This window comes from Excalfactoria chinensis, chromosome 2 (assembly GCF_039878825.1).
Source record: "Excalfactoria chinensis isolate bCotChi1 chromosome 2, bCotChi1.hap2, whole genome shotgun sequence".
NCBI classification, from domain to species: domain Eukaryota; kingdom Metazoa; phylum Chordata; class Aves; order Galliformes; family Phasianidae; genus Excalfactoria; species Excalfactoria chinensis.
The window spans coordinates 140,319,712-140,346,488 of NC_092826.1; the positions used below are offsets into that span (position 1 = coordinate 140,319,712).

The window sequence follows — 26,777 nt, forward strand, 5'->3', positions numbered from 1 at the left end:
GCAATAGGAAAAGAATGCAGAAACAAATCAGTGAAATAAAGTACTGAAAATGCAGTACAAAATTAACCAAAAATAAAGGAGAAATTTTGTATGGTAGAGAAAATCGGAATACAGATATATATATATATATGCAACCCTGCCATCTATAATTCATGTTTAATATTTTCTTGCATTTTTTTTCATTTGCTACTTGATAGCTAAGGAATTTTTGCAACTAGAACAAAACAAAAACTACCTTTAGAGAAGTCCTGTATTTATAGATTGGATGTGGGCAGAAAACAAAGGCTGTGCAATTCTCAGTGCAAGCAAATTCATCCACCACCTTCATCCAGATGCAGAATGAACAGCATCAGTGCTCCTCTGTAACACTGTTCTTTAGTCCCATCTCATCTAACTTTTGAAGCTTACATTATAGATATCTACCTCTAACCTTGTCATCCTGTGCTAAACTTGCAGTCCATGGTGAGAAGCAGACCACAGAGCCAGATTTGTCTGGCCTACATCTTGTCTACAACAGAAGGAGTTGTAATCAGCGACTTTCTTAATGAACTGGATAGATCTCTACTGACTGCTTTGAATAAAGCTCTACAGTTGAAAACAGGTCCAAAAGTCCAAGTCCAGTCACATTTTGAAGATCTCAGTCTAGTTACCTATGGATCTACTTCTTATTGCTGAAACAATTAAACTGAAAAACTAACTCCTAACATCTCTAAAGGATCTGAGATACTCTAGGGTCATCTTCTGACTCATGGGAACTATCTGTAAACAAATTTGGATAAAGAAGGCAAAGTATTACATTTCCTTTACACTCTGTCCAGATAAATCAGTTGAAATCAGTTGACTGTAATGGATGTAGGTTTTCTTTTTTTGGTTTGGCTTCTTGGTCTGTTACTCTTTGAGGGATCTTCCACTGGTTTAACATGAGGGAAGTCAGTTTTCTTTCTCTTTTCTGTTCTGTGCACGTGCATCTTACAAAGCTCAGTAGATTTTTTCTTTTTTATCCTCAGTGATTTGGAGGAACATATTGAAGATTTTTTGCTTTTTGTTCCTATGTACTTTTAAAGGCAATGAGCTTCAAGATGGAAACTAAGATGTAGGAATTCTCACAAGATCGACCAATGGATTACAAAACTCCCACACATAAATGTGGAGAAAAAAAAAAAATCCACCAGAAGTAGATCTAATCATTGTAACTGAAAGCCAGTATAGTAATTAGAACAACAAATAAAATGACATGAAAGTGGTATGTCTGTGTGGAAACCAGCATCACCTCTCCAGAGGATGAGGCTGGATTACTGATTGCAGACCACAGATACAGCTGAAAAGAGATGTTTAACAATAATGAATTGAAACTGGAACTTCTTGGCCAATAATTCTGACTTTTGCTTAGACCTCAGTCTTGAAGATGAAACTGAATGGTCAAAGAGTGCCAAAAATCTACTCTACCCTGCTCATTCTTGACTTGCCAACACTTATGGGTGGTCATGCATGGATGGAAAAAGTAACTGTCAGGCACATAGCTCAGAAAGTATAGAGACAAAGCTTAATGTTTAGCTGTGCTCTTGAGAAGAAACTTGCTACTAAATAATAGAATAATTTCATCAAAAATAATCTTTAAGTAATCTGTAACTTTGAAGTTAGTCACCATGATCGTTCTTCTATTTTAGCATTGGAGACCATATTTTGAGAAACTAGGTTATTCTCATTGCCTCTAGAACCTAGTTTAATGTCATGCATGATGGAACAACTTTGATGGGGGTGCATTATCATAATGCTTCAGTGACATTGTAGTGCCTCACTTGCCTTGCTCACCACTGAATAATCCTACGGGCAATGATCCAACTTTCAACCTATCTCCATAACCATTCTTAATGAAAAAAAGAAAACAAAGCCTTTGTTGAGAAGGCCTGGCCTTGCAGACTTTTAATTACCCAAAGAACCTCAGTGTTCATCAGAAATGTGTAAGATGAATTACAGTTTGGAAGCTCTCTATAATAATACTGGTGCACAGCAGTTGAAATACTAAGACAAGGATGTAAGATACATGTACAACATCATATTGGCCCAATCAGAGGTAAAATACATTTTCTTAAACCAGTTTCTTTAAGACTCAATTCAACATTAAGTCATCATAATGTGAACCTTTGAGTGCTTGTACTCTCTAGGGTAAGAATTTGTTCTGTACAATTAACCAGTAACCCAGTTCTCACCACACAATTACTATTATGAATAATGTCACTCACAGAAGCCTCGTGAGAAGTTCACTCTTCCAGATTAAAACAACAAAACCAAACAGAACAAAAAAAATCCTTCACTGTCTGCACCATTCTTCTTGTCCCTTCCATACCTCAGACACTAAGGACTGTGTCCTGGCTAGGATATGTCCACAAACCATAAACCAAAGAATATGAAGCATGTTAGTTGCTAAAGTGACACAAGAAATAGATGGTAAGGAGAAGCAGAGACACTGAGGGAAATTCAAACTCCTTTTGTGAATGGTAGCGAAGAGTGAATGGAAAACCATGGATGCTGTTGTCCATCAAGCTTTGACATAAATTGAAAGCACGTTCAGGAACAGAGATGTCAGAATTATTCCCCATTCTCTGCAGTCTTGTAACAACTAGTGAACGGCCAGTTGCTTCCACTCTCCCTTTTACCTTTATACTACATAACCAATTCCGAGACACAAAGGAGCAAATCAGGAACAAGAAAAAATCCAAGTTTCTCCCTTCTAGCCTCACAGTGCCTTCAAAACAACTATGATAGTTACGAGCAGTACAGAAGGGAGAGGGAAAAAAGCCTCATTTTGTCATGTCTGGATTCTCCTAAGTCACAAAATGGAACCGTAGGGACTGGAAGGAACCTCAGCTCAGCTCGGAAATTTCTGAAGTTTCTGAAAAATTATCTGAATCTCCAGAGTTACTGAGGATATCAAACCTAGTGAATAAAATACTCTGATAGAAAACATAACTACACTCAAATTGATGGCATTTTATGAAGACACGTTTCCTTTTGATGGCAGTTCATGAAGACACGTCACCTTTAGCACTGTACATTCTCTTCTCTCACTGACCTCAGTGACAACTGAAGTTTATTGATGCAGATAAGAATTACATTAATCACCTCAGTGATGCACAGTAATTTCAGAAACACATTTGAGATCTGTATGTCATTTTCTTTAGGAAGCCTACTTTGGTTTGGCTAAATAGTAACTTGAATAGATAGCTAAAGTTATAGAGATTTAGTCAGTGTAGTTGGTTTCTTATGAAATATTGTGCACATTGCTAAAGTATCTGTGATCTTATAATAAACAATGCTGGAACTATTTTGGATGTATAGATAAGGCATTTCAAATAATATTTGTGTAGATAAGGGCATATATATAGGTGTGTCAAAAGGCACAAACACGTACATAATGTTGGTCTGGGCATTCAGTTATCCTGAGTGCCATTCCACACCAACTATGGTTGCTAAGTCATGAGATTTCAGGTACCACAACGCTGAAATAAGCATGATGCTGTCTGCCCTGTCCCTCACCAACCTACACATCTCAATAGAGAAGGACCATCTGGTTGTCAATTCTTTTTTCATTATGCAAAAACTAAATTCTTAACTAGCTCTTGTAACAGATAGGATAGAAAAGTTTGTGTTTTGCTCATTTAGGAAAGTCTGTGGACACAGAACTTCATTTTCGGAGACTGCCACAGAAGCACGATAGAGTCAAATGGCAACTTTGAGTTGCTAATTAACAAATGTTAATCAAGAAACTTCAGCAGATTTCAAAATATTCATCTAATTTGTGAACTGCATGAATCAGAATTGTTTCCTTTGTCCACATACACATTGAAACCGTGAAAGTACCTGTACAAATACCTTACAGCAATGTGCACAAACAGTGCTTAAAGACAGTCATCCTATTTTTCCATTTCTATTTCAAAATAGAAAATAATTGTCAGCTTCCACTGTATGGATGTCTCCTGTGCAGGCCAAGGGACAATGGACTTGCATTCTAACCACCTTCTAAGGTTTTGAAATAGCATAGCAAAAGCAGAGCATTTTTTAATATACTGTTCATCATGATCTTGTAACTACAAAGAACAAACTTTTGTGATCAGTGGTTTCAAAATGAGAGCCTGTCAAACCTCCAGCAAAATATTTGTATAACACTGGAAATGGATGGAATTCCTTTTAAAGATACTGACTTGCTCTTATGGAACATCCCTCTGCTGAGTGATGTATGAAATAAAACCTCCTTCAAGGTGGACATACTTTTAGGCCTGATCCCATCAGCATGGTAGGAATGGGAAAGATGCACACTGGGTGAAAAGAAAACCTCGTGTCTGGGAAGATGAATGTTTAAGGTCCTCTATTGCCACAGGCACCTGTGTAGATTTTAAGTAGCCACTTGTATGCATTAGGCCTCAGCTGTTAAAGTGGAGCAACACAGAAGCATAAATACACAATATATTCTGTGCTGATTGACCTCATACTTCTTGAGACCTCAGCCAATTTGTAGGTAGACCATCAGAGCAGAATTTTCATTTACTTTACCTGAAAATAAATAAATTCCTGTGCAATTATACTCTTGCTAACTATGGTTTGTAGCCTATATGATCTTAGATTCCTAAGGATTTTATTCAGTTGTTTGTTGTTGTTTTTTTCACATCCCTACCTGAAAAGATTTGGATCAAATGAACACTCCCATCCTCTAAAAAAACCTAACGAACAAAATCAAGGACAAATTCCACAATCACACAAATACACACAGAAAATAATCCGCAATGTAATTCTTTTTCTTAGGACATGCCAGTGAAAAGTACAGTAGTTGTGAAAGAGAACATTTTCTCTAAATAAACTCGTCAAGAATTGGTCCTAAGAATCCAAGGAATAGAGACCAGATCTTGTACTTCTTAGGAATGAAAACTAGGTTGTTGGTGATCATTCACTGACACCAAATGATCAATGTTTGTATTTTGCATTGTATTTTCTTGCAGTAGAAATGGGTTAAAAGAGGGACATGAGACCTCTTCACTGCTGGGTTATTGGACATTCCAACACCCAACTCATAATACCTGACGTTTGGAAATTAAACTGCCCTGCTAACAAGTATACCATTCATCAACCACCTGCCCTTTTCTTGTCAGAAGTGAGACTTCTTTCCATGAGGTCCCTGTCAATAACTGTTAATGCCGGCAGTCTGAGCACTTGCAGCAAGACAAAGCAGTAGCAGAATGAATCATTGAGTGTCCAGTGAATTTGTAGGTGAACTGTAGAGGAGTGTTGTTTACCAAAACATATGTGTTACAACATTGTTTCTCCTGCCCTAACCCTCTAGGTTGCACCGTAGGGAAAATCATACCTACCTATGATATATGCCATGTTTCTCCTTTCTTTCCAGCAAGATGCTGATTGGAGGAATGACGTAGACCTGAATTAGCTAGGTATATGTGGGGTTTATTTTCTTTCTCATTGAGTTTTCAACATGTGATACAAAATTTATGATGAAGAATCTGTTAAAGCAAAAGCAGAAACAAGCTTCCCCCTCCCAGGTTATACTATTCAAGACCAAAAATAGAAGAAAGAAAGAAAGAAAATAAGCTTTTTTCCGTTCAAATGTACTTTGATACTTAAAAATGAATAAATAAGCAAAGACTTGATGGAAATGTGTGGGCCTTTTTAATCTTAAGGATTATTCCAGCATGCATCTACACCATGCATATCTACTTATTTACAGCAAGGTTTTATGGTACCAGTGTAGTTTAGGGGGACTTCTGCCTATGGTGAAGGTTTCAACAATGAATGCAACTGTGCATTTGGATGTATGAATTTGCTCTTGGATTCAAGTTTGTGTTGACACTTCTAGTGGAATATGGCTTTTGGGGAGATGAATGTATTTATAACAATTTGGCTGAAACTAGGATGCTCGAAAACAGATTCTGACAGACCATATTGCACACTGTTGGCTCACAGGAAAAACAATGAGGAATCCTTTATTAACTATTTCCTAAAATCCCATTTTGGGGACAGATATCTGAATATTCATGTTTACAACAAGGGCTGATGTGACACACCTTGTGCTAAGCCAACTGGGTTGTGTAAGGTTGTGACTGTGTTTCCAGTCCCTGTATTTCTATTGTGAGTGCACAGTAGATTTACTGACATCTGATGTGGTGCTCCTTAGCTTTCAGTGTCCCTAAACAGTTTACTACTTCTTCAAAAGTCTTTCAAACTATACAACTGGATATTGCTGAAAATCAGGCTGTGTTTTTCTGTGGAAGAACACTATGTCAGATCTCCCTGTGTTGAACATACAAGTATGAAGCCAAGATCCCTGTATACAGGGTTAATGATGTTGTGATTGTAACTATAGTAAATTAAAATTCTTTGTGCAATCCATTTACCAAATGAGGCCAGAAATCCATCTGGACTATGAAGATAGTAGTTTAATTTGACATGGAATACAAACAGTGTCACTATTAAATTCTCAAGCAACTGAGGATATCAGACCCTCTCACTCAGACAAAAACCTGTTGCAGTTGCATTACTGGGCTTGTTTTGATGCTTAATTTGGTGGAACTATTCAGGAGTGACACAAGAACATGGTCCAAGATACAAAGACCTGTCCTTTTCAATGGCTGTCTGCTCACTCCTAATATTGAAAAGTAAAAAGAACCCAAAACATTATGTTGACTACTGGGAGAAAGCATGAAGGTTGCTTGGAATTCATGGCTGGGGGAAAGGAATCCTTGAAGTAAAAATATAGATTAGTAATGCTGACTTTTATTTTCTAAGCTCTACTGCAGCTGCTTACATATTTTTGTCAAATCTAACCCCCAGTCATTTCAAACTTAACGAGGAGTTTATATTGAGAAAAATCAGCAAAAACAAGAACTGAGTTACACTTCTCCCACAGTTGGACACATTTTGAGCTGTTCAGTCTCAAATGGGCTCAGCAGCATGCAGGCAGATCGGAGGGGAACAAGGCATGTGATGGAGGATTGGATGGCCATGAGGCTGCAGAGGGAAGACTGAACATACAAGCCGATATCAAATGGAAGTTTACAGCTGCTAAAGCATTTGTCTGCTGAAGAAGATCATTAGGAATTCGCCACGTTTCCAAGTTTTTGTCAGCCTAAAGACAAAGGCTAATGCATGTAATAATCATCAGGAAGGCTTTTAGTGAGAAACCAAATTTTAAGGGGAATGAAGGGCTCATTAATGCACTGGGAATTACACAAATTATTATTATTTTTTAAAGCAAGTCTTGCCATCTCTGGTGGTTACACTGTATTAATTAAGCATGAGCTCCATGGTAGTGAGATCTTCTGTTGTGTTCCTGTCATAGCTCGCAGCTAACTTCAGTAGTGGGAATTTTTAATTAGGAGTGCACAGTGGTAACAATATATAATTAATCTTTGGATTTAAACATATCCCCAGGGCTTGTAAAGTTAAACACACGCTTAAGCGATTAGCAGAATTATGACCACAGAGTACACAAAATGGAACTGGATCCAGATTTTCCTCACGGAAAATGATGATGAAGAGGGCCTGAACCTAAGCGTGTGCCATGTATATGAGAGGAAAACTAAACTTCTCTGAAGTCAAAAACCAAATTATTGTGTTCTTTTTGCCTTCTTCTTCCTTTGCTTTCAAAAGCCAAAGTCCCCGAGTTACAGGTGTATAACAGACAACATGGGTGGCTTCTAACTACTGTAGCATTTGCTCATAATCTGACCATGGATTATTCACAGGCAATTTGTGGGGAGCCAGGGGCTCAAAATTCAACATAATCTTTTGAATCTGAACTGTCTGAAGAGCCTGATGCAGCAAAATGTTTTGTTATGTGCCTCGTTCTTCTCTGCTGAGCACATAATCACTGCAAACATGGCGCGAGATTTCAATTTCTTGTTCTTGCCAGGAAAAGCAAGGGATTGTTTCAGCATCTTTCACTTCCACCAGTGCAAAGCCCAGTGGTGTAAATTAAACAACAGCAAAAGGTTTAAGTTCTTTACAGCTGTTCATGAAGGTGGATCCAGTGAAAAGCACTCTCCAGGTTGCTCAGGCTCAGTGGTCATGATGGAAGCCTTGGCTACAAGGCTGTTCCAATGAGTGGAAGACAGACATCAGAGCAAATCTCAGTTACTGACGTAGTTTTTATGTGCTACCACCTCCAGAAATAGGCTAAGCACCCTTCCTCAACTCAACAAGCTCATCAGTCTTGTGAACTAAGTACTTAAATATGTCATGGAATAAAGGCCTGGGTGAAAAGTTTGGTCTGATGGGATGAACTGAATGGGAAATTGAACTACTTTTTCTTATTTTTTCATTATAAAGACAGTGACTGTTGAAGCCTGTAGTGTTCAGCCAGATACTGCTGGGAAGAAAACTTTATAATAAAGTTCTACTTGTTTGCCTTTCTCTCCATACAAACAATGTCTGTGATTTCAAAATGAGAATGGGGAAACATTCCCATTTCACTTGGCAGGTTTGAACAGAATGGCAATATTCGTAAAACAGACTATCACCATGAGGAGATAAGGCTCAAACAAACAGCCATGAGCATGCATTTCGTTTGGGGTTTATCAGCCTACTGGGAAAGGACTGGAAATATTCAATCTGTATTTTGCATATTTCAGTGATAATAAAATGAGCTTTAAACAGTCAGTAATATGAAACAGCAAAATAGGGCATGGAAAATGTTTATTTATGGATGACAATCTAAAATGCTGCAGAGATTTCAATATGGTGACATAACCATTCCATGAGCTGTCCTTGTTCTCTTCTCCTCCCTTTTCAGAGGAGATGTATGCACAAATAACACATATGCCTGGTGTACATCTGCATAGACTTATTCACTGCATTTCTGTGTGACGCTTCTCTTGTTGGGTCTGTTTGGATAAACAACACTCCACTTTGTAACATGTACATAAATGCAAGATTGATTTACACGCACCCATTTATAAAGTTGCAAAAAAATATGAAAAAATAATGGCAGCGAATGAAACAGAAAATATGATGTTTTTCTCTTGGTATTAGTTGCTAACTATACACATAGGAAAAAATCTCAGTAAAACTCAGTCACCATATTGATCAAGAATGATAAGGATGTTTTATCACCTCATCAAATCGAGGGGAGCCTGTGGCATGCTTTGCTCCATACGTGCATGATGTGCAGCAGATACCAAACATGCAGTCAGTAGGTCTTAATCATAGAACCATAGAATTGCTCAGGTTGGAAAAGACCTTAAAGATCATTGAGTTCAACCACAACCTAACCATACTACCCTAACTCTAACAACCCTCCACTCAATGACATCCCTGAGCACCACATCCCAATGGTTAACACATTCAGAGATGATGACTCAGCTGCCTCCCTGGGAAGCCTATTCCAGTGCTTAATCAGTATAATCATTGCATATCTTGTGTTCTAATTACAACTAAACGTCTGGCGTTTGACCTCCCAGCAGCACACTACATGGGAAGTCTTCATGCAAACTAAAGGGAAAATATGCATGGCAGACAACGTATTCACTACACTTTCTCCTGAGTTCTAATTCTGAAAATAGACAACAAAGGAATTAATTTAATATATTACTTATGTCTAAGGAAAATGCCCGAGCTCATAAAAACCTGCATGGAAAATGTCTGTGGTGCATAGACTGAGAAGACATGAGAACAACAAAAGTGCTGCCCACTCACTAGTTATCCAAAATAATTCTGTATACAGCTGCATGCGCTGAAAATAGGAACAGAAACTGCCTCAAATGACCAACCTCAATCCTATAATATGTGGAAGAAAAGGATATGAGCTTTAAAACAAGTTTCAATACAGATCTAATACTTGCAAGGGAAAACTTTCAGGATTTCTTTTTCATTTTTAACCAATTCTAGGTGGGGAATCGTTTAGCTTAACTGGAATGGATTTAGTGTTACCAGAAACATGGACACGAGTGTAAGCAAATTTAGGAGATCTAAAATAGAATTCAGACTACAGGTCCTAAAATCTTTTCACCAAATCTCGTTGCTTGCAGTGAACTCTGCACCATGCCTACAAAACATATGAAGCACTAAAATCTGCTCTCTGAGTGTAATAATATTTATGCCTGGTCAGTATGTTAATTTATTGATGACTGATCTGTAAAATATAAGTAGTATTATTTAACCCAATATTTATGCTTTCTTCTATTTATTTATTTTTCTTCAGTAAGCTTTTTTTTTACAGAGGATTAAAGCCAGTGTTAAAGTGTACTTTGATGAACTTTGGATTTAAAAACTTTTAAATCAACCAAATAGATTGAGTGACTCTTTTAAAAATCAAATTAACTCTGATTTTTTTATTTATTTTTTTTTTACTTTATATTTTTTCCTATGTGTATATTAGAGATCTCAGCTGATTACTGCTTCGTTTGTACTTACAAATAAATGCTGGATTCATTGCCGCCAATGTCAGGTGACTGGAGTTTCTGCACAAGTATCACAATGATGCCAATAAAAAGGACAAAGTTTATCTGGGGGGGGAAAAAAAAAAAAAGGACATTACAATGACCATGATTCACTTTTCCAGGATTGAGATGAGACTTCCTGTCAGCCCTTCCTGGAAACTCCTGTAACTTCTGTTACTTTCCACTTGGCTCAATCTGTTCCACAATGAGATGACCCCTAATGTCTTTTTTCTTCATATCTTTTTTATTTAAGCTCATCCCAAGCATCTTCTTTCTCATAGGTTCATGCTGTTGTAACAACAGTTTGTAAACTCTGAAGAAGAGCAAAAGCAATTTATTTTGACACTTCCAGTACAGATTTGATTGTCACCAACCAGCTTCTTAGGGCCAGAAGAAAACAGGAAATTTAAGGCTTTATGTTGTTTGGTTGAACATCTTTTTCAGAATAATTTTCTATCTGCTTTTCTGTATGAAGATTTTAAGTGCTTGGAGATGCCCAATATTATTAGTTCAGTTAGAATGAATGTGTCTGAACGTTACTGTGCTTTAGATAGTTGTCCAGATTGTTAAAAGTAGAAGCACTGCACCTGATGTAGGCATCTGTCTGTTTATATTCCCGCAACAGTCAATGGAGACCTTGCCGGCATTGCCACTGTAGTATGGAGAGGAACTTAGTATGCCCAGAAATAGGCACCAATGTCCAGTAAGCTAAACAACTAACTCATTAGGTGCCATGAACTATATTTATTTGGTGCTCAATTTAGTTTACTATCTGGAGCAGCCCAAAGTTGTTTAAATATTCCTCCTCCTTCAGATGCAGAAGCTGGAGGTCAAATGGGGTAAAACAGAGGCAGCTCTGTTGTCCATACATGGGTATCTTGCATCATTTGAGTAAAACCAAAGGCTGACAGTAGAACATCTTGCGCTGCATCCACCACACTATTTCAGATCTAATATTACATGCAATAATTTACCTGCAAAGTAAATTGCATCCTACAAACCTACTTGTTTCCTAGGCACTTCTGTCTAGTGTTACTTTAGATGTCCCAAAGAGCATGATCCTTTCTCTGCCATCCCAAAGGATTCCTAAAAACAAATGCCCTAGATGCTGTAGGATCTGACATATGGCTTTTGATGCATTTGTTTGAGCAAAATATGTCCATACAGCCTTTGACCACAGGCAACATCATTTAATTTGTCCTGCATCTCCTTAGCATTATGTATCCCAGCACAGCTAATGGAGCACAGCTTGCAAAGTCACTGCAAGAAATTGCATCAATTACTCTCCCTTGCAAGTGCTGAGGAATGGCCTCCTCCAAGTGCTACTTACCATGATTGACCCAACCACAGGACCCTTGATCACCCACCACAAGGCAGTGTTGTCATTCATGTCCCAGCAGCTGCAGTCAACGATGGCGGAATGGGGTGGGGAAAGAAGGAAATAAAAAAGATTAAGATATAACAAGACATGGAAGTGAATAAGCTTGCAGACATTTTTATGGGGGCAGAGAGTGGGATATTGGCTTTGTAGCTATATTACTTTATTTATTTTCAAAGGTTTCATAGATTGTCCTTGTTAAATCATTCTTTTACAGCCTTTACCCAACTCATCTGAAACAGAGTAAACAGTGTTGGGTTGTGCTTTTTTTTTGGCAATTCCAGTTGTAAGAGGTTACAAAACAGTTCAGACATTTTGGAAAATGCCTCTGTGCTTATTCCTGTGTCCATTAGTCTTAAATTCTAACATTACCCATTTGGGCCAACATCTCTGTAGAGAGTGTTAAGAAGACAAGAATACAGGGTTAGCATACAAGTAAGGTGCAGGGTTAATGGACACAAATGTTCCTGACCCTGACCTGGGGTTTCTGACCAAGATGTACCAGGCGTTGGTCATATACACAACCAAGATTGATTTCCCAGTCATTGAAGTGCATGTCCTACCAAGGAGCAATGATTCATCTGAGAAGCTGCAAGTTGTGGGCAATAGTTGCCATCATCTCCTTTTTTAAGCTGCTTGGAGTGAGTGCTCCTGATTCAAATGGCATTTCTACCTCAACATGGACACTCTTCCTCCAGATTCACTGAAGGATTATGCTGGAGTTTATTCCACCTAGGTGCATTTGGATATTTACCTGTGGAGCACATTAATTACAGGACCCACATATACATAGGTTTAAAACTGTATTTTAAAGCTAGAAAAGCAATAATAATGGAACAAGAAATGTTATTTCCCCTGCCACATCACACCACCCCCACTACACTACTTTAAGACATTAAAATTTTGATTGCCAGTTAAAGAAACATATTTTATTTGTCTCTGCTTTGTTCCTCTCCTGTTTCCCTTCTGGAAAACATAAAAACACAGAAAAATGCCTTTTTTGTACCTGCAGTTCTGAGAAGGATGGTTTCCTTCCCTCCCACTGGGACAACAGCCAGAAGTCCCAGCAGTGGTTGTCATGGTACATTTGTCAGGTGCCAAGTAACCATTTAGAATAAAACACTGCTGATCCTATGAGAGCTTAACACAACTTTTGTGTAATTCGAATGGTAGTCTGGTGGCATGTGGAAGGGGAGAAGGGGGAGGAAGCAAAAACCTGTACTCTAAACAAAACTATACACAGCTTTAAGCATGAGGCAGCAGAGCTCAAATTCCAAGTTAAAGAAAGTCCAAGGAGCTGACCTATGTCTGGTTTAGAAGTTTCAGTTGAATTGACGAATGCAACCTCTATAGATTCTCATAAAACAAACAGTAGGTACAAATCTGATAGAACACAGGAGAAGTGTTACCTTAATCAGGTAACCTTAAGAGTCACGTCCCTCGGTAATGTGCCTTTGACGGCCCCTGGCCAAATTACACACTGGTCCTTACACCAATTTGGTGAGTGGTAAAATGGCGTATATTAGATTGGGTGAGTCTCTTATATAAGTTTCCTATTTCATTTACACCTCTTGTACATATGCATGACCTCTTCTACATATACGTGACCCCATCTACATATGCATGACCGAGCAGGGGAGGGCCTGTCACGTTACATTTTGAGTGTCCATGCAAGTCTAATACAACAGAGAAGGAAGCAAATGTGGAGATGGATGTTCACTGTGCACAAAATGACATACTTTTCTCTCTGCCCAAAGACTAAAATATTAAAGGCTCCCTAAAATCTAAGGGACGGAGGGTTGAGATTTTCAAAGCAGCATTTCTGAGTTATCTCACTTTTGATGCCCCACTTAAGTATCTCAAAGGGGACTGATGTTCAGAGTGAACCCAGTCTGGAAATAAGTTTCTTTAAAGCTATCAACAGTTGCATTCCCTAGAATAAAAGTACCTAAATTCAGTATCTACTTTTGAAACTCCCTGTATGCATTTCTAGGTCAGGTGGCTTCTCCTCAAAAATCCCTCACTATTTGAAAATCTCAGCCTCTCCAGGATGTATATTAATGCAACCTGAAAGTTTTTATCAAGTCAAACAATTCTGGAAGAATCTGGGCAAATTCTGATATTCTGTTTTTATAAACAGGCATTAACATATGCCAATTTGTCTCACTAGAAATGTGGAATTACGGAGGCTGGACTCAGTTGTTCTTATTTCAGTCATCTGTTGAAGACATCTCCAGGCCAACTGAGTAGCTCAGACTCCACCTGAGACAAGGAGGCACTTGGAGGGTGGGTATTTTTTCTTCTTTTCTTTTCCACTGCTGTGTTTTAAATGAGTGCTCCATAGTGATATATTTTCTCTTTGGAATGCCTTTCTTCTCTAGACTGACTCTTCTATAGACTATGACAGATGTCTACATGGCAAACTAAGTTGTCAATGTCTACGTTGCAGATGTCAACAGTGAACCTGCTCATGCTCACACAAGGGCTTTATTAAAGAAATTTTTGGTCCATCCCACATGACATCTATAAGATGGATGTGGTGGAAAAAAACACCATCTTCTGATAAGAAAACACAAGGAAAATTTCATTACTAATGCACTGCTACAGTGAAGATCAGGCACAGAGGACTGTTTTTCAGGATGGATGGCAGAAAGAGAGCCAGTGAGATGAGAGAGGGACGTGGTTTCCATTTGGAAAGGCTAGAATCCCATCTCTGTTACATCTCTGGTGTACATCTGGAATGACTCCATTTAATTCAGTAGCACTGCATCTGGATAAACAGACAGTTGCATTTATCTCCACAGACTTGTCACTTACAATGATGTGAATCACAAGCTGAAATCGAGGGAGCTCTGCCAGTTTCATAAGGAGCAAGCAGAAGGAAACTCAGCCTGTATTTCAGCCTGTGCCTTTTTCACTGTTTTCCCAGCTCACTAATTTCTGCAATGTTTTCAGGCTTGTGCTGGCTTTTCCCCCTCCTCCAGAACAATGCTTGCTGATTTTTAAGAAGTAACCACTGAGACGCTCAGCTAGAATCGGACTTGACGTGCTGCATGCTAAACAGCTTCTGTAACTAAGAGGAAAGGGTGTTTTTTTTCTCTTTTTCTTCATTTCCTTATGTGAGACATTCCCCCTATGTGCAAAACACAAGGACTGTTGAGCTCTGAAGGAAATTAATGCATCTAGGATCTCTGCTGTAATCATAATGGCACAATACGGGTTTCTGGCTTGTTTTTCAAGGAAATAAACAATTTAATTAGTCCTGATGTCAAAAGAGAACACTGGGACAAAGCACTGGTATCCCCAGTAGAGGAAGGACCTTATGTGTATTCCAAAAGGAGCAAGATAGGACAAGGATGAAAAACAACCTGGCAGAATAGCAAGCGTTGTGTAAATTTTGGTTCCAAGTATCTCTAATAAAAGGAGAACTTTAAATACAAGCCTAAATCTATTGTAAGTGGGACCTGGGTGAGTAATGACATCATTCACATAGATCAAGGACCATGACTGGATTTTCCAAATGTTGTTCAAAATCCCTCACTCAGCAGCATTTTTCCTACAGTGTGACCAATTCCAAACGCAGCTGTCACAAAAAGAAACATGGATCCTTTGGTATTTTTAATGTGCACACCTTCCTATCACATATGCCTGTTGCTCTGTCATACCAGTCAGTCTAATGGTTACCTGGATGAACAAGACCATCTCTATGAACAAATCTTCTTTTGGGTTCTTTAGCAAAGAATGCAAGATCTTTGTAGAAAACCATTTTCCCTTGTCCTATCACTATACTTCCCTATGAAAAGTCACCTCCTGTAGGACTCTTCGGGTACTGGAAACTCTCCTTGGAGCCTTCTCTTATCCAGGCTGAACAGCCCCAGCTCCCTCACTCTATCCCTGCAGGAGAGGTCCTCCAGCCCTCTGATCATCTCTGTGACCCTCCTCTGGACCTGCTCCTACAGCTTCATGTCCTTCTTGTTTTGGGGGCTCCAGAATTGGACACAGTACTCTAGGTGGGGTCTCATCAGAGCAGAGGGGGAGAATCACCTCCCTCAACCTGCTGTGTGACCACATTTCAACCTGGCATACAGTTTATTTTCTGGGTTGGAAAATCACTTTGCTAGATCATGCTGAACTTTCCATCAACAAACACTCCGATATCCTCCTCAGGGCTGCTCTCAACCTGTATCTGTGCTTGGGATTGCTCTGACCCTGCAGTTGGCCTTGTTGAACTTTACAAGGTCAGCATGGGCCCACGTCTACAACCTGTCCAGGTCCCTCTGAATGGCATCCCTTCCCTCTAGCACGTCAACAGCACCACTCAGCTTTTATTGTGTGTGTGTGCTTTGATCACTAGACATCCATTTCCCCTTTGTCCCTGTCCTGAAACGCATGCTCACACCATGATACATACCCAGTATCATCAAAGTGAAGCCTCAGCACTGCCCAGACAGTGACACAAATTGTCGGGGTGCCTGCAGAAGACAAGACAGTGATGTCATTATCAGCCCAGAAACAGCCAGTACTCACAGAGCACCTCTTAGCAGCTGCTCCACTAAGGTTTTACTCCCTGAGGTCACTCACACACCAAACAACACAACCCACTGCAGTCATTCAGAGCTCTAGAAACATCTGCCCCAGTCAGAGGACAGGTGAGCCTTGAAAGTTGGTAACAGAAAAGACAAATGTTGGTTCAGATCATTATTGCTCAAGGCTCATGTCTTGCATTCTGATGCTTCAACAATTACATGTAACCGATGCAAAACAAAAGCAGTGACATCAGCTTTCGTGTCTAGAGCTCCTGTAATCCTGCAATGATTGCAGCGTGGCAGATGCTGTAATTGTATTTCTGTATTCTTCGTATTCCTGTGTGCTGTTGTTGTAAATGAGTGGCGTATGTTGCATTTTCCCTGTTATTATAAATAAGAGATGTCTGCTTTACTTTCAGTAGGAATCAGTAGAGGGCAGTTTTCCCTTATTCACAGGAATTTTACTTCTTTTTTCTTCCTGAATGAGAATAAAATAAAATAAAAAAACTAAGAACAAACAATAAAAAACCAAACAACAAAGCAAAACAAAACCAAACAACAAAGCAAAACAAAACCAAACAACAAAGCAAAACAAAACCAAACAACAAAGCAAAACAAAACCAAACACCAAAGCAAAACAAAACCAAACCTTGGGAACAAGAGCGTTTCCTTTCTACCTTTTCTCTCATCTTTAAAATATACATTAAAATACAAAAATCCACTGAGGAGCCTGGATTCATTTTCCCATCTGAAAGGACAATGTCTGTGTTTATTCAGTGGAAATACTTTAAATACTTAATGTTTTCTTGCAGGAAAACTCTGCGTGAATTGTTTCTGTCTTTTATGGCAAAAGAAAATCGTTGACTGGAAAAATGTCTGCGTCTACGGAGGTACTGCTAGAAAGTGTTCATTTACTGAGGTACCGCTGGAAAGATAAAGAGCCAATAAGCAAATTCAACAAAAAGACCTTGGTAATTCCAGCACACAGCCGTGAAAGAGACTGCCGTGAGTTGACAGGAACAATTATGCTTTATACATTTCATAAAGCTGCATTGATGTCACGTTAATTAGTCGTTCGGCTGGATCCGCTTAAGCGAGCCTTTGTCAAATCTCATATTCCCACTCTAAGACATAACAATATCCCTGTTAGACCTCAGTGACAGATGAGGCCTTCCTTCTGTCACAAAGTGTACATGGAAATACTGGAAAAGAAAATGATGAGAAGAAATGAAATGATAGGCTTCGGATTGAGGAAATCATGCGTGTTGTAATTTAAATTGATGCCCGCTTTTCTCACATGAGAATACCTGGAAAACATTAAGGTCTTTGTGCACCTGGATGCATCATAGTAATAAAAAAATTCTTTAAATATCAAGCACGATCCTGACATGCCACAAAATACGTAACTATTTGCCCTACAGATATTTTGTTGGTAGAAACTGATTTCCAAGTCTAAAGATGGACAGGACAACAGAATTAAACTCAAGGTCTCAAAAAACAGAGAAACTCAAAGGGTTGCAGGAAAGAGCTGTTATTGCTGACTGCATTTCTGCTCTCAATATGGAGCAAGCATTAGGAGAAATCCCTGGAGGAATCTTCTGTCTGTCCAGCCCTCTCCATCCAGCAAACTATCCAGTGTGCTTACCAGCACCTTGCATATTTAAGAGGGCAAAACTGGATCAATGCAACTGTATGTAGTTCTCATTAATTACACATGGACACTGACATGCTCAGCACATTTGGAGAAACAGATAAACATCCAGATGCTGCAAAATGCTGAGCTGCTACCTATTGCTGCTTCAATGCAACCAATTTCCTAACAGCTATAAGCCAGGGGGCCTTTTTTTGCCCTATAAGGGTTCAAAACATGAATCCAGAGTCTGGGAGAGCTTCTGTTCTTGCAAAGCACCAATTGCTCCTTCTGTGTCTGTGAAACCATTACCCAACTTGAAATATTCAGGGAATAACAAAATACTGTACTTGAAAATAATAAGACAGCCCATGTTGGGAGGTTATCTTAGTATTATTAATGGACGCCATTTGATACTGCTTTGAATATGAAGTGGTATCCATAAACTGAACAACTAGATCTTAGTTACAGTATTCAACTCGAGTGCAAATTCTGAGGCTGCATGAAAGAATGAGTCCATCTGGGTAGATCTTTTTTACAGGCCATTATTTTTCTTGTCAGTTAATACACTGCATTGCAATATCCCCATATCACTGACAGACAAGAAATTTGTGCAGACTCAGCTAAAGTAACTCAACCACTGATATGCATCTGCTTTGCAAAGATGTACATTTTGTATTCTAATTATCATATTTTCATGTATTCATCCCCAAGTTCTCTAGGAGAACAACCTTATATTTCATCAGTAGCGTAATCAAACATCTGTGCAGAGCACAAAGGGAACTCTGAAAACCCTTCATCAGTAGTTTCCCAGTCTTGACATTGCTATTTCTGATTAATCTTTCTTCTCCATCCCTTTGCTCCCTTTGCAGGGAGTCTTTGCCAGGAGCTGGGAATTTCTGGGTAGGCACAATTGCCTCAAGAATTAAAAAGCAATGACAACATCAACCAAACAACAAAAAAATCCAAGCAACATCAAAGCAAAATGCTACTAAGTTGCAGGTTACTTGAAAGTCCACATAGCATGGGGATTCCTTTTCAAAAGAGAACTCTGTAAGGTACGTGGGTTGTATGTATGCTGTATGCAAGAATTTGTGTTGGCTTTTTTTTTCCTGGGTAATGACAGAAACAGTGTTGTTTAAATACAAATATGAAGTTCAGCCTTCTTCGGGCATCTTTAAAATGAATGGATTCTTCTGCAAACTACAGTTTGTATTAACATGCTACTAGATTCAATTTAGCTCCAGGAAACCACCATGAAAAATAACTGACTGGTTATCACCTTACAACCGAGCTTCTGAAACAAACCTTACCTCATCCCAACACTGCAAGTTTCCATTTGCCACCCAGGTATGAGGGGCATATATGGGTACCTTTTGAATGTGCTTTCAATTTCTCTAATGGGTGGGAGAAAGGCACAAAGGAAGTCTTAGAGAATAGACAAGACTTAATATTTCAGCCTTGATTAAGCTGGAGAACTTTGGTATTAAGGTCAGACCTCTCAGAAGGCAGTTCTGAACTATGGACTAGACATCTGTAAGTGATGTGGTGTTCTCCAGGTTTCAATTCAAGTCTAACTAAATAAGCACAGCACACCTTGGCCTGCAGGGGTGCTACTAAATGAAGACTTAACCTGCACTTTGGATCTGTATATGGGAATATTAGATAGTTCATTTACATGCCTGCCTTCAGGATAAAGAGATACATTACACACAAGGAATATCACCTACCCCAGCCAATAATGGTGTACCAGTAGAAATACCTCCTCTCCGGGAAAAAGGTTTCTACCAGTAATGTGAAAAGGTACAGTCCCTCAATGAAAAGCCAGAAGTAGTTGGACATGACACAGTAGTGAAAAAACACCATCACTGCTTTGCATTCCACCTGCAGAGAACCAAGGAAATAAATAAATAAATGAGTTACTTTCATGCTGTTTTGCCTGAGATTAGCAGAGAAAATGCTTTCAACCTCTCCAAATCCGTTAGCGGAAAAGAATGCAGCTGGAACTATTATTACACACTTTTGACAGTAAAGTTTTAAAATCATGAAAGGAATGACAAGGGCCACTTAAGAGGGAAAAGCTGTGAAGGGTAGGTGGCCAATTTTACCAGCGGGAAGTGGCCAGCAGACAGCCTGAGAATGTCTTGCATTCGTTGGGAGTTTGTGTTGGCAGTGGACCTTAATTGCCAGATTGGAGCTTACTCCCAAGTGTTAAGTGCCGACAAGAAAAGAATGCAGTTGTGCAATAAGGAACCAAAGGAAGGCGGTTAAATGGGAGGAGGATTGTGGGAAGCCCTGAGCAGGATCGAGATGGATGCATCTTCCTGTGTGCACACCAGACAATTTCACTTTCTGGTATGGTCACTTAGGGGAAGATAATGAAAGTGTTCACGTAAGAGTAAAGAAAACAGAGCAGTTTGCTGTGCAAAATGATAGAAACTTTCGTTCATTTACTGGGGGGAAAGAATGGTTATGGACAAAGGAAAAGGGGAAAAAATGTCAAGGCCTTAAGTGGAAAATAAGCTGTTCCCTGATTCTGTGAGAGTAGGACACGCTTATCTTGACAGTGTTTCATATCAGTGAGACACTTTTAGACTTACCAAAGTGTCTTTTCAATACATCACAGCAAAATTAGTATATAAACTGGGAGCTCCTGTCTGGAACAATGGGAGGCTGTCAGTTCAGACTGGTTCCAAACTGCCATCCTATCCCATCCTCTGGGGCAAATTTGAAACCATTATGTCCAGACTAGAAAAACATGAGTTGCTTTATGGAAGCTCTATCAGTTTGTGCCAGCTGAAGATGTGGCCATTAAAGACCTCATTATAAGATGTTTTATACTTGGAGTATGTTAGGACAAAGAAGCAGATGGTGTTTTAAAAAGAGAGTTGTGAACAAAGTGCTGATCTAATATGGTTTCAGATTTTACACAGTGAAGAATTTAAAGCAGAAACTATTTTTAATGATGAAGAACAGGCTAAGAAACTACACAGGTGTGATATTCTTGTGGAAGTGACTCAGAGAGAATTTGTGTTACAAATGGGTGAATGAAGGACATTTCAGTTTGGGAACTCAGTGTAATTCCAACATTGCAACACCAGATGAATTAGTTTGTCAAAGCAAATATTACCCTTAAATGTGAATGGATTCTAGATTCATATGTAATATATAGCTAAGTGCATTGGTGAAAGAGATTGCTCTCCATGGAACCACTCACTGAACTCCCCTTCAGAGACAAATACATAGCTAATATTAACAATTTTAATACTAACATCAACATTAGTATTGATTTCAGGGCTACTTTCTTGTGTCTGGATGTTCACATGTCTTACAGGTGACTCTTCCCAACATTCAGAGCAAATAATAATAATTCAGTTCCCAGATGAAGAAAACCATCACTGATCTCTTCCCATTTCTCACTACGTAGATTCATGGCCAGGAGAAACAAACCAAAGCCAGAAAATGAAACTTATAGATTTGTGCTAACACACAGTGCTGTTTACATGGGACTATCCCATTCACAGTTTTATTGTGAACTGGGAGGGAAGTTTGCCACCAATTACCTTCCCTCCCAATAGCTCCTCAGACTCTGATAGTCAACAGACTGCTGCCTGCCTCACCATTTTTTTGTTACTCCATACTGGGAAAAAAGAAAATAAGGGAAAAGGGTTTGATTTTGGTCTTACTTACAGTGGAGATAAAACAGTGGTTGCCGTCTTGCTCAGCATAAAGAACCCCATCTTTAATGAATACTGATATTGCACGTAGGATGAATGAAACAAAGAGGTTCATGTGGATAAAGTTCCGAGTGCAGTGAAGCTTCCTAGAGAGGAAGGAATAAAAGAGAAGAAAATCCTTGGTGGGAAAAAAATATGTGTATCTTCCTTTCTTGTTGTGGAAATAGCATGTAGGCCTGTCTATACCTACAGTCAGAACTCCAAGTTACTAAGAGACATCTGAAGGGCAAGAGAGTGGATAACAGTAACCCTAAACGCAATCAAGAGGAGGATTTTCCTGCAAAACCATGCAAATTAGCATAAAATAGAGCCAGCCCAATGCAGAGAGTTGCTGCAACAGCATCTAGAGTCTACTGAAATATGACCACCATAGTGGATCCAACAAGGGGAACAACCTGACTGAAGGGCTGCTTCCCACTTATCATATAACCTGTGAGATGTGAGATAAAAGCTTAAATGTTGTTTGGAGTCAATGGGTCGATGGGGTGGTCAGTAGTTGTTGAGCCACTGGCACTGCTCTACTCATGTCATAACTCACCTGAAACGACACAGGATCACCATGGCAGTGGTGAGAGAAACGAGAGACGTGCTGTATCCAACTGTGTACAGCGCCTTCACGGATAGATAGTAGTAATCCTTGGAAGACAAACATCACAATGTTAAATGGCTCAGCTATGGTCACCTCTTCCTCACCATGTCAACATGCAGGGGGAAGCACCAGCAGCATCTACTTCTCAGTGGATATTTCTCAGTCTGGTGGCTCAACGTGTGCTAGTGCATTGCTTTGTTTGGCACACACGTGGGTCTGAACATCATGAAGTTTATGTGTCAGTGAGCCAGCAAAAGCTGTCTATAGTTCTGTGACCACTATATGTACCAGCAGAAAAAACCTCTAGTTTGCTAAGGGATTCTTTAGTCAGTAGGGGATGAAATGGGGATAACTCATGCTTCTAAACATTACAAGCTGTATCAACAGCAAACATTCATATTTTGAAAACATAAACTGAGCTAAGAAGGATACAAGTATTCTTTCTCATGTATTTATGCCCATAAATATCTGATAATCAGAACATGACCAGAAGCTGGACAAAAGGCAGTTGCTCCCATCTCCCATTTCTTTTAAATTATAAGAATTAAACCCACCTGGTTGTCTGACTCTGTTTCATTTTCATCAAAGCCACAGGCATCGTAATAATGAGGAAAAGGTTCAGACCAGCCATCTTCAGTGCAATTTCTGCTGATGTCCCCTATGTCAAGTGCAACAGGTACAGTTGGGAACGTCACACTGCATAAGCAAACCTAAGGACGTACACTCTGTCCCCTTAAGACAACTCCACAGTACCAGTGGGAGTACTGTCAGAGTACGCACAAAAGGCTTTAACAAAGCTTTTAAATGGCCCCTACAGTCAGATATCCCACCCATGTATCTCCAGCCTTGGCTCTACTCTGAGGGACCTGTTGCTCCACAGGAAAACAGAGGATGGAGTGGGAACCTCTTCCCTGTCACTACCGCTAGTCTATGATTCTATGACTCTACTATCCTGACAGCAAGAAACTCATTAGGTCTCTTCATTTAGAAGCCCACTGTGGCTTTGCTTGGAAATTAACCCCTTCAGATTTTCCTCTTCTTATTCTTCATGCCAATAATAGTTTATGGCCTCATTCTAAAAGGTGTGTTTACTAGGAGGCTCCAAACTGGCTTGGAGAAAACCTCTTTCCTTTTTTCTCTCATTTCCCCGTTTGACTAATCTCATTTAATGAGCAGCTACTAAATAGCTTTCACCTGTACTGCTACAATGCTTCAAACTGCATTGGAAGCAGAAGCTGGATGTAGAAGAGGAAAGCATCTCCCAACACTTTCTTTGATACCAAGGTGGGATGTCACCTCATTCATTGAACTCTGCAAGCACAATTACTTTAGTCAGAGCTCAGTGATCAGGTTAAAAAACTTAGAGCTGGACTGCTGGCTGAACTTATTCCTCTCCAAAATAAAACAACAGTTTTCATTTATTCAGCTATTATTTTTTATTATTATTATTACTATTATTTTTTAGTTTAAGCACGACTATGATGTGAATCGATGGAAATGACAAACTTTTCTGTTTCTTCATTTGTGTTTTTTTTTTAATGCCAAGATTATGCCATTTTACATAGAGCAATTTACTCAATTAGCTTATGACACTAACAGTGACCTTCTTTTTAGAGAACGTTTGCCATCCACATGGCAGAATACACTGATTTAATCACTGCAATCGTTTTACATTGCATTACCTGGCAAATTTTGGTAAATTAATCCTTCACATTCATCTCCAGTTCTTCACAGAGAATAACCACTGAATCATGGTGTTGAGTTTCCTCAACACTGCTTAGTGAAACTATTGTTCAGCAGGTAGGTATAATTTATACCAATTTTCTCGCTAGATCACAAGACTCAATAGTGGATGAATATATTTTCATAAATTTAAGCTCAAGAAAATGTGTCACCATCATTAGAACTGATTAGAAAATAACATCTAGAACTGATTAGAAAATAATACCTAAGTGGCAGGAGAGAAAGCTTGGAGCTTACTGTTTTAAGAGAGCTAAAATAAAAGGAAGATTCCATGGCTCTGCTGCTTACCTAGGGGAGTCTCAGCTGTGCTTTCCAGCAGGTCGTAATCACCTATAAAAGTAGAAATCCAGTATGAAATTGTTTGGATTGCATTTTCTATCAGGACGCCAACTGGTCTTTGGAAGTCAGTGAATAGAATCCATTTGATTTTTATTTGTTTGGGTCAGGCCCGAAGGCAATACATTCTTAATTCTGTCTTATGAGGAAGTAAACATTGGTTTATTTGTAAGTTTAAATCAAGATTGAAGCAATAAAGTTTATAAACTGCTACTGAAAGCTGTGAGCTCATGGCTAAAAAAGACAGTAAATCAAAGTGGGACAAATTTTATTACAAAAAAATATAACAGTTAAGCATTATTCCTTTAGAAATCCACAGATATTGAAGTATGGACAAAATTCATGAAAAATGATTTCCATCCTTCAATGGAAACAAATTACAATTGGTTTTAATTTTGTGTTTCTAGGCTAAGATGACAGCGAATTCTAAAAACATATCAGATTTTTACTTTATATTTTATCTCAGTGTTACAGAGGGCTACATGTATTTATTATTGTAATAACTGTTGCACAGAATAACTTTTCAGTAATCTGAGATTTATCGAGTCCTTTACAGATGGTTTATGGGAACAGAGCTGTGCAGGAGATAATTGGCACCACTGGTCCTTACCTGCATGAGTTTGCCCCAAGTTGTCTACTTCCCAACCTGAAATGAGAAGAAAAACAATTAATTTGATCTTGAGGCTTTGCTGCCCATAAGACGAATGGATGCAGTAGAGTCTATAGATCATAAAGATTGGAAAAGACCTCCAAGATCTTCCAGTCCAGCTGTCCACCTACAACCAACATTGTCCACTAAGACATGTCCCTTAGTACCCATCTACTCTTCCCTTAAACACCTCCATGGACAGTGACCCCACCAACTCCCTGGGCAGCCTGTGCCAATGCATCACCACTCTTTCTGAGAAGCAATTCCTCCTAATATTCATCCTGAATCTCCTCTGGCACGACTTGAGGCCATTCCCTCCCATCCTAGCAAAGAACTGCAAGAGAATTTTGTTTGTTTTTCAACTTAAATAGTCTATGTTTACAGATAGAAAGTGGTTTTCAGACGACAGTCCATCACACTGCATTATTGTCTTCTTTATTCACGACAGTTTGTTTTTTGTATATATATATATATATACACACATGTATATGTATATGTTTATATATATAAAAAATAGGGAGAAAGGTCCTGAAATAAGAATAGGCCACATATTTCCAAGACAAAGTGTCAAAATTCATGCTGATCTGCATATTAGGAACACAAATATCAGAACGGGGGGAATCTTAAAAGTTTGGGTTTACATTTCTTTTTTTTTTTTCATGCTTTTTCTTGTAAAAAGCTGATATTACCACAAAGCAATCTCCCACCCAGCCTGCTTTGTACTTAACCCCAATTGCACTGGTCACACTTTCCCTATTCCTGATGGGTTTGGATGCTGCAGGCTGAGTGCAGAGGAGCTGCCCTGCGCCGCTGCGTGGTGCTGCTGCATCGCATGCAGTGAGACTTAAAGCTGCCTGCAGGAGCTCTAACAGCCACCCACCGATCAAACAAGACCAGAGAAAAACCCTTGTCAGCCATTCACAGGCTTCCACATTGGGTTAAATATATAACATAGCTTAGCAGTGTACCCCCTGGAATAACAGCTTTTTTGTTAACCACAAACATGCATTTATTTCTTAAGCATGAACTGCAAAGGCCCTTCACCTATTTGTGCAAGAGGCTATGCATCAAAAAGTGAAATTCTATACAAAATTAGTTTTGATTCTGTCTGAAAATGAGAAAGACAGCATCCAAAGGAGAAAAAAATAGTGAAGGGACTCCTTCCTGCACAGCCTGAAGTGCATTTTAGATTTTACTCTTTTTCAAAGCCCTTATCAGTTTTGAATTCATTGATTGCTCTCTGTGCTTTAAAAGAAATCACAGATACTTATGGATCTAAGCTGGAAATGAAGTGGTTTAGTGTGAAGATGATGCCAGAGGCTAGAAAACAAAGATAAAGCTTTTGCTAAGGCCTCTTCTTTTCCGGCATCCCCCTTTTCAGGCTGTAATTTGTCCCTGAAAGGCTGTATTCAGCATCGACCTTCAGCAAACCTACACATCCTGCAGCTGGTTACTCGGAAGGGTTAATCCCCAGAGCTGTATCTCTTGGCTGCTCTGCCCAGCTCCAGCAGCTTTCCAGATGCCACATATATGAGATTTCTTGGATGTTTTCAAATACTATGAATACTGAAGATAAGTCATCAGTGCATTTTTCAGCGAAGCTCGTTTAACCTGCTGCATCACACAGATGCTGCAGACAAACCACGACTCTGCTCAAGGTTTTGGGCAGAACAGCAGAGACGCCTCTGCAGAATATTTGGACAGAGCTGTGTCTCTCCTAAGCCAACTAAATCAGATTTATTAAGAA

General features: G+C 39.2%; 1 protein-coding gene across 14 annotated transcripts in view; it reads right to left on the reverse strand.

Moving 5' to 3' along the window:
- Positions 1 to 26,777, reverse strand: part of ADCYAP1R1 (ADCYAP receptor type I) — a 125,435-nt gene that overhangs the window by 14,534 nt on the left and 84,124 nt on the right. For all 14 annotated transcript variants that reach the window (XM_072329949.1, XM_072329944.1, XM_072329942.1 and 11 more), the window contains exons 5-13: positions 24,992 to 25,027; positions 24,334 to 24,375; positions 22,857 to 22,960; positions 22,252 to 22,349; positions 21,667 to 21,799; positions 19,707 to 19,860; positions 16,232 to 16,292; positions 11,773 to 11,842; positions 10,417 to 10,508 (exon numbers count right to left, since the gene is read on the reverse strand). In XM_072329949.1, coding sequence (XP_072186050.1) covers positions 10,417 to 10,508; positions 11,773 to 11,842; positions 16,232 to 16,292; positions 19,707 to 19,860; positions 21,667 to 21,799; positions 22,252 to 22,349; positions 22,857 to 22,960; positions 24,334 to 24,375; positions 24,992 to 25,027 — 790 coding nt within the window. The remainder of the gene's footprint in view (positions 1 to 10,416; positions 10,509 to 11,772; positions 11,843 to 16,231; positions 16,293 to 19,706; positions 19,861 to 21,666; positions 21,800 to 22,251; positions 22,350 to 22,856; positions 22,961 to 24,333; positions 24,376 to 24,991; positions 25,028 to 26,777) is intronic.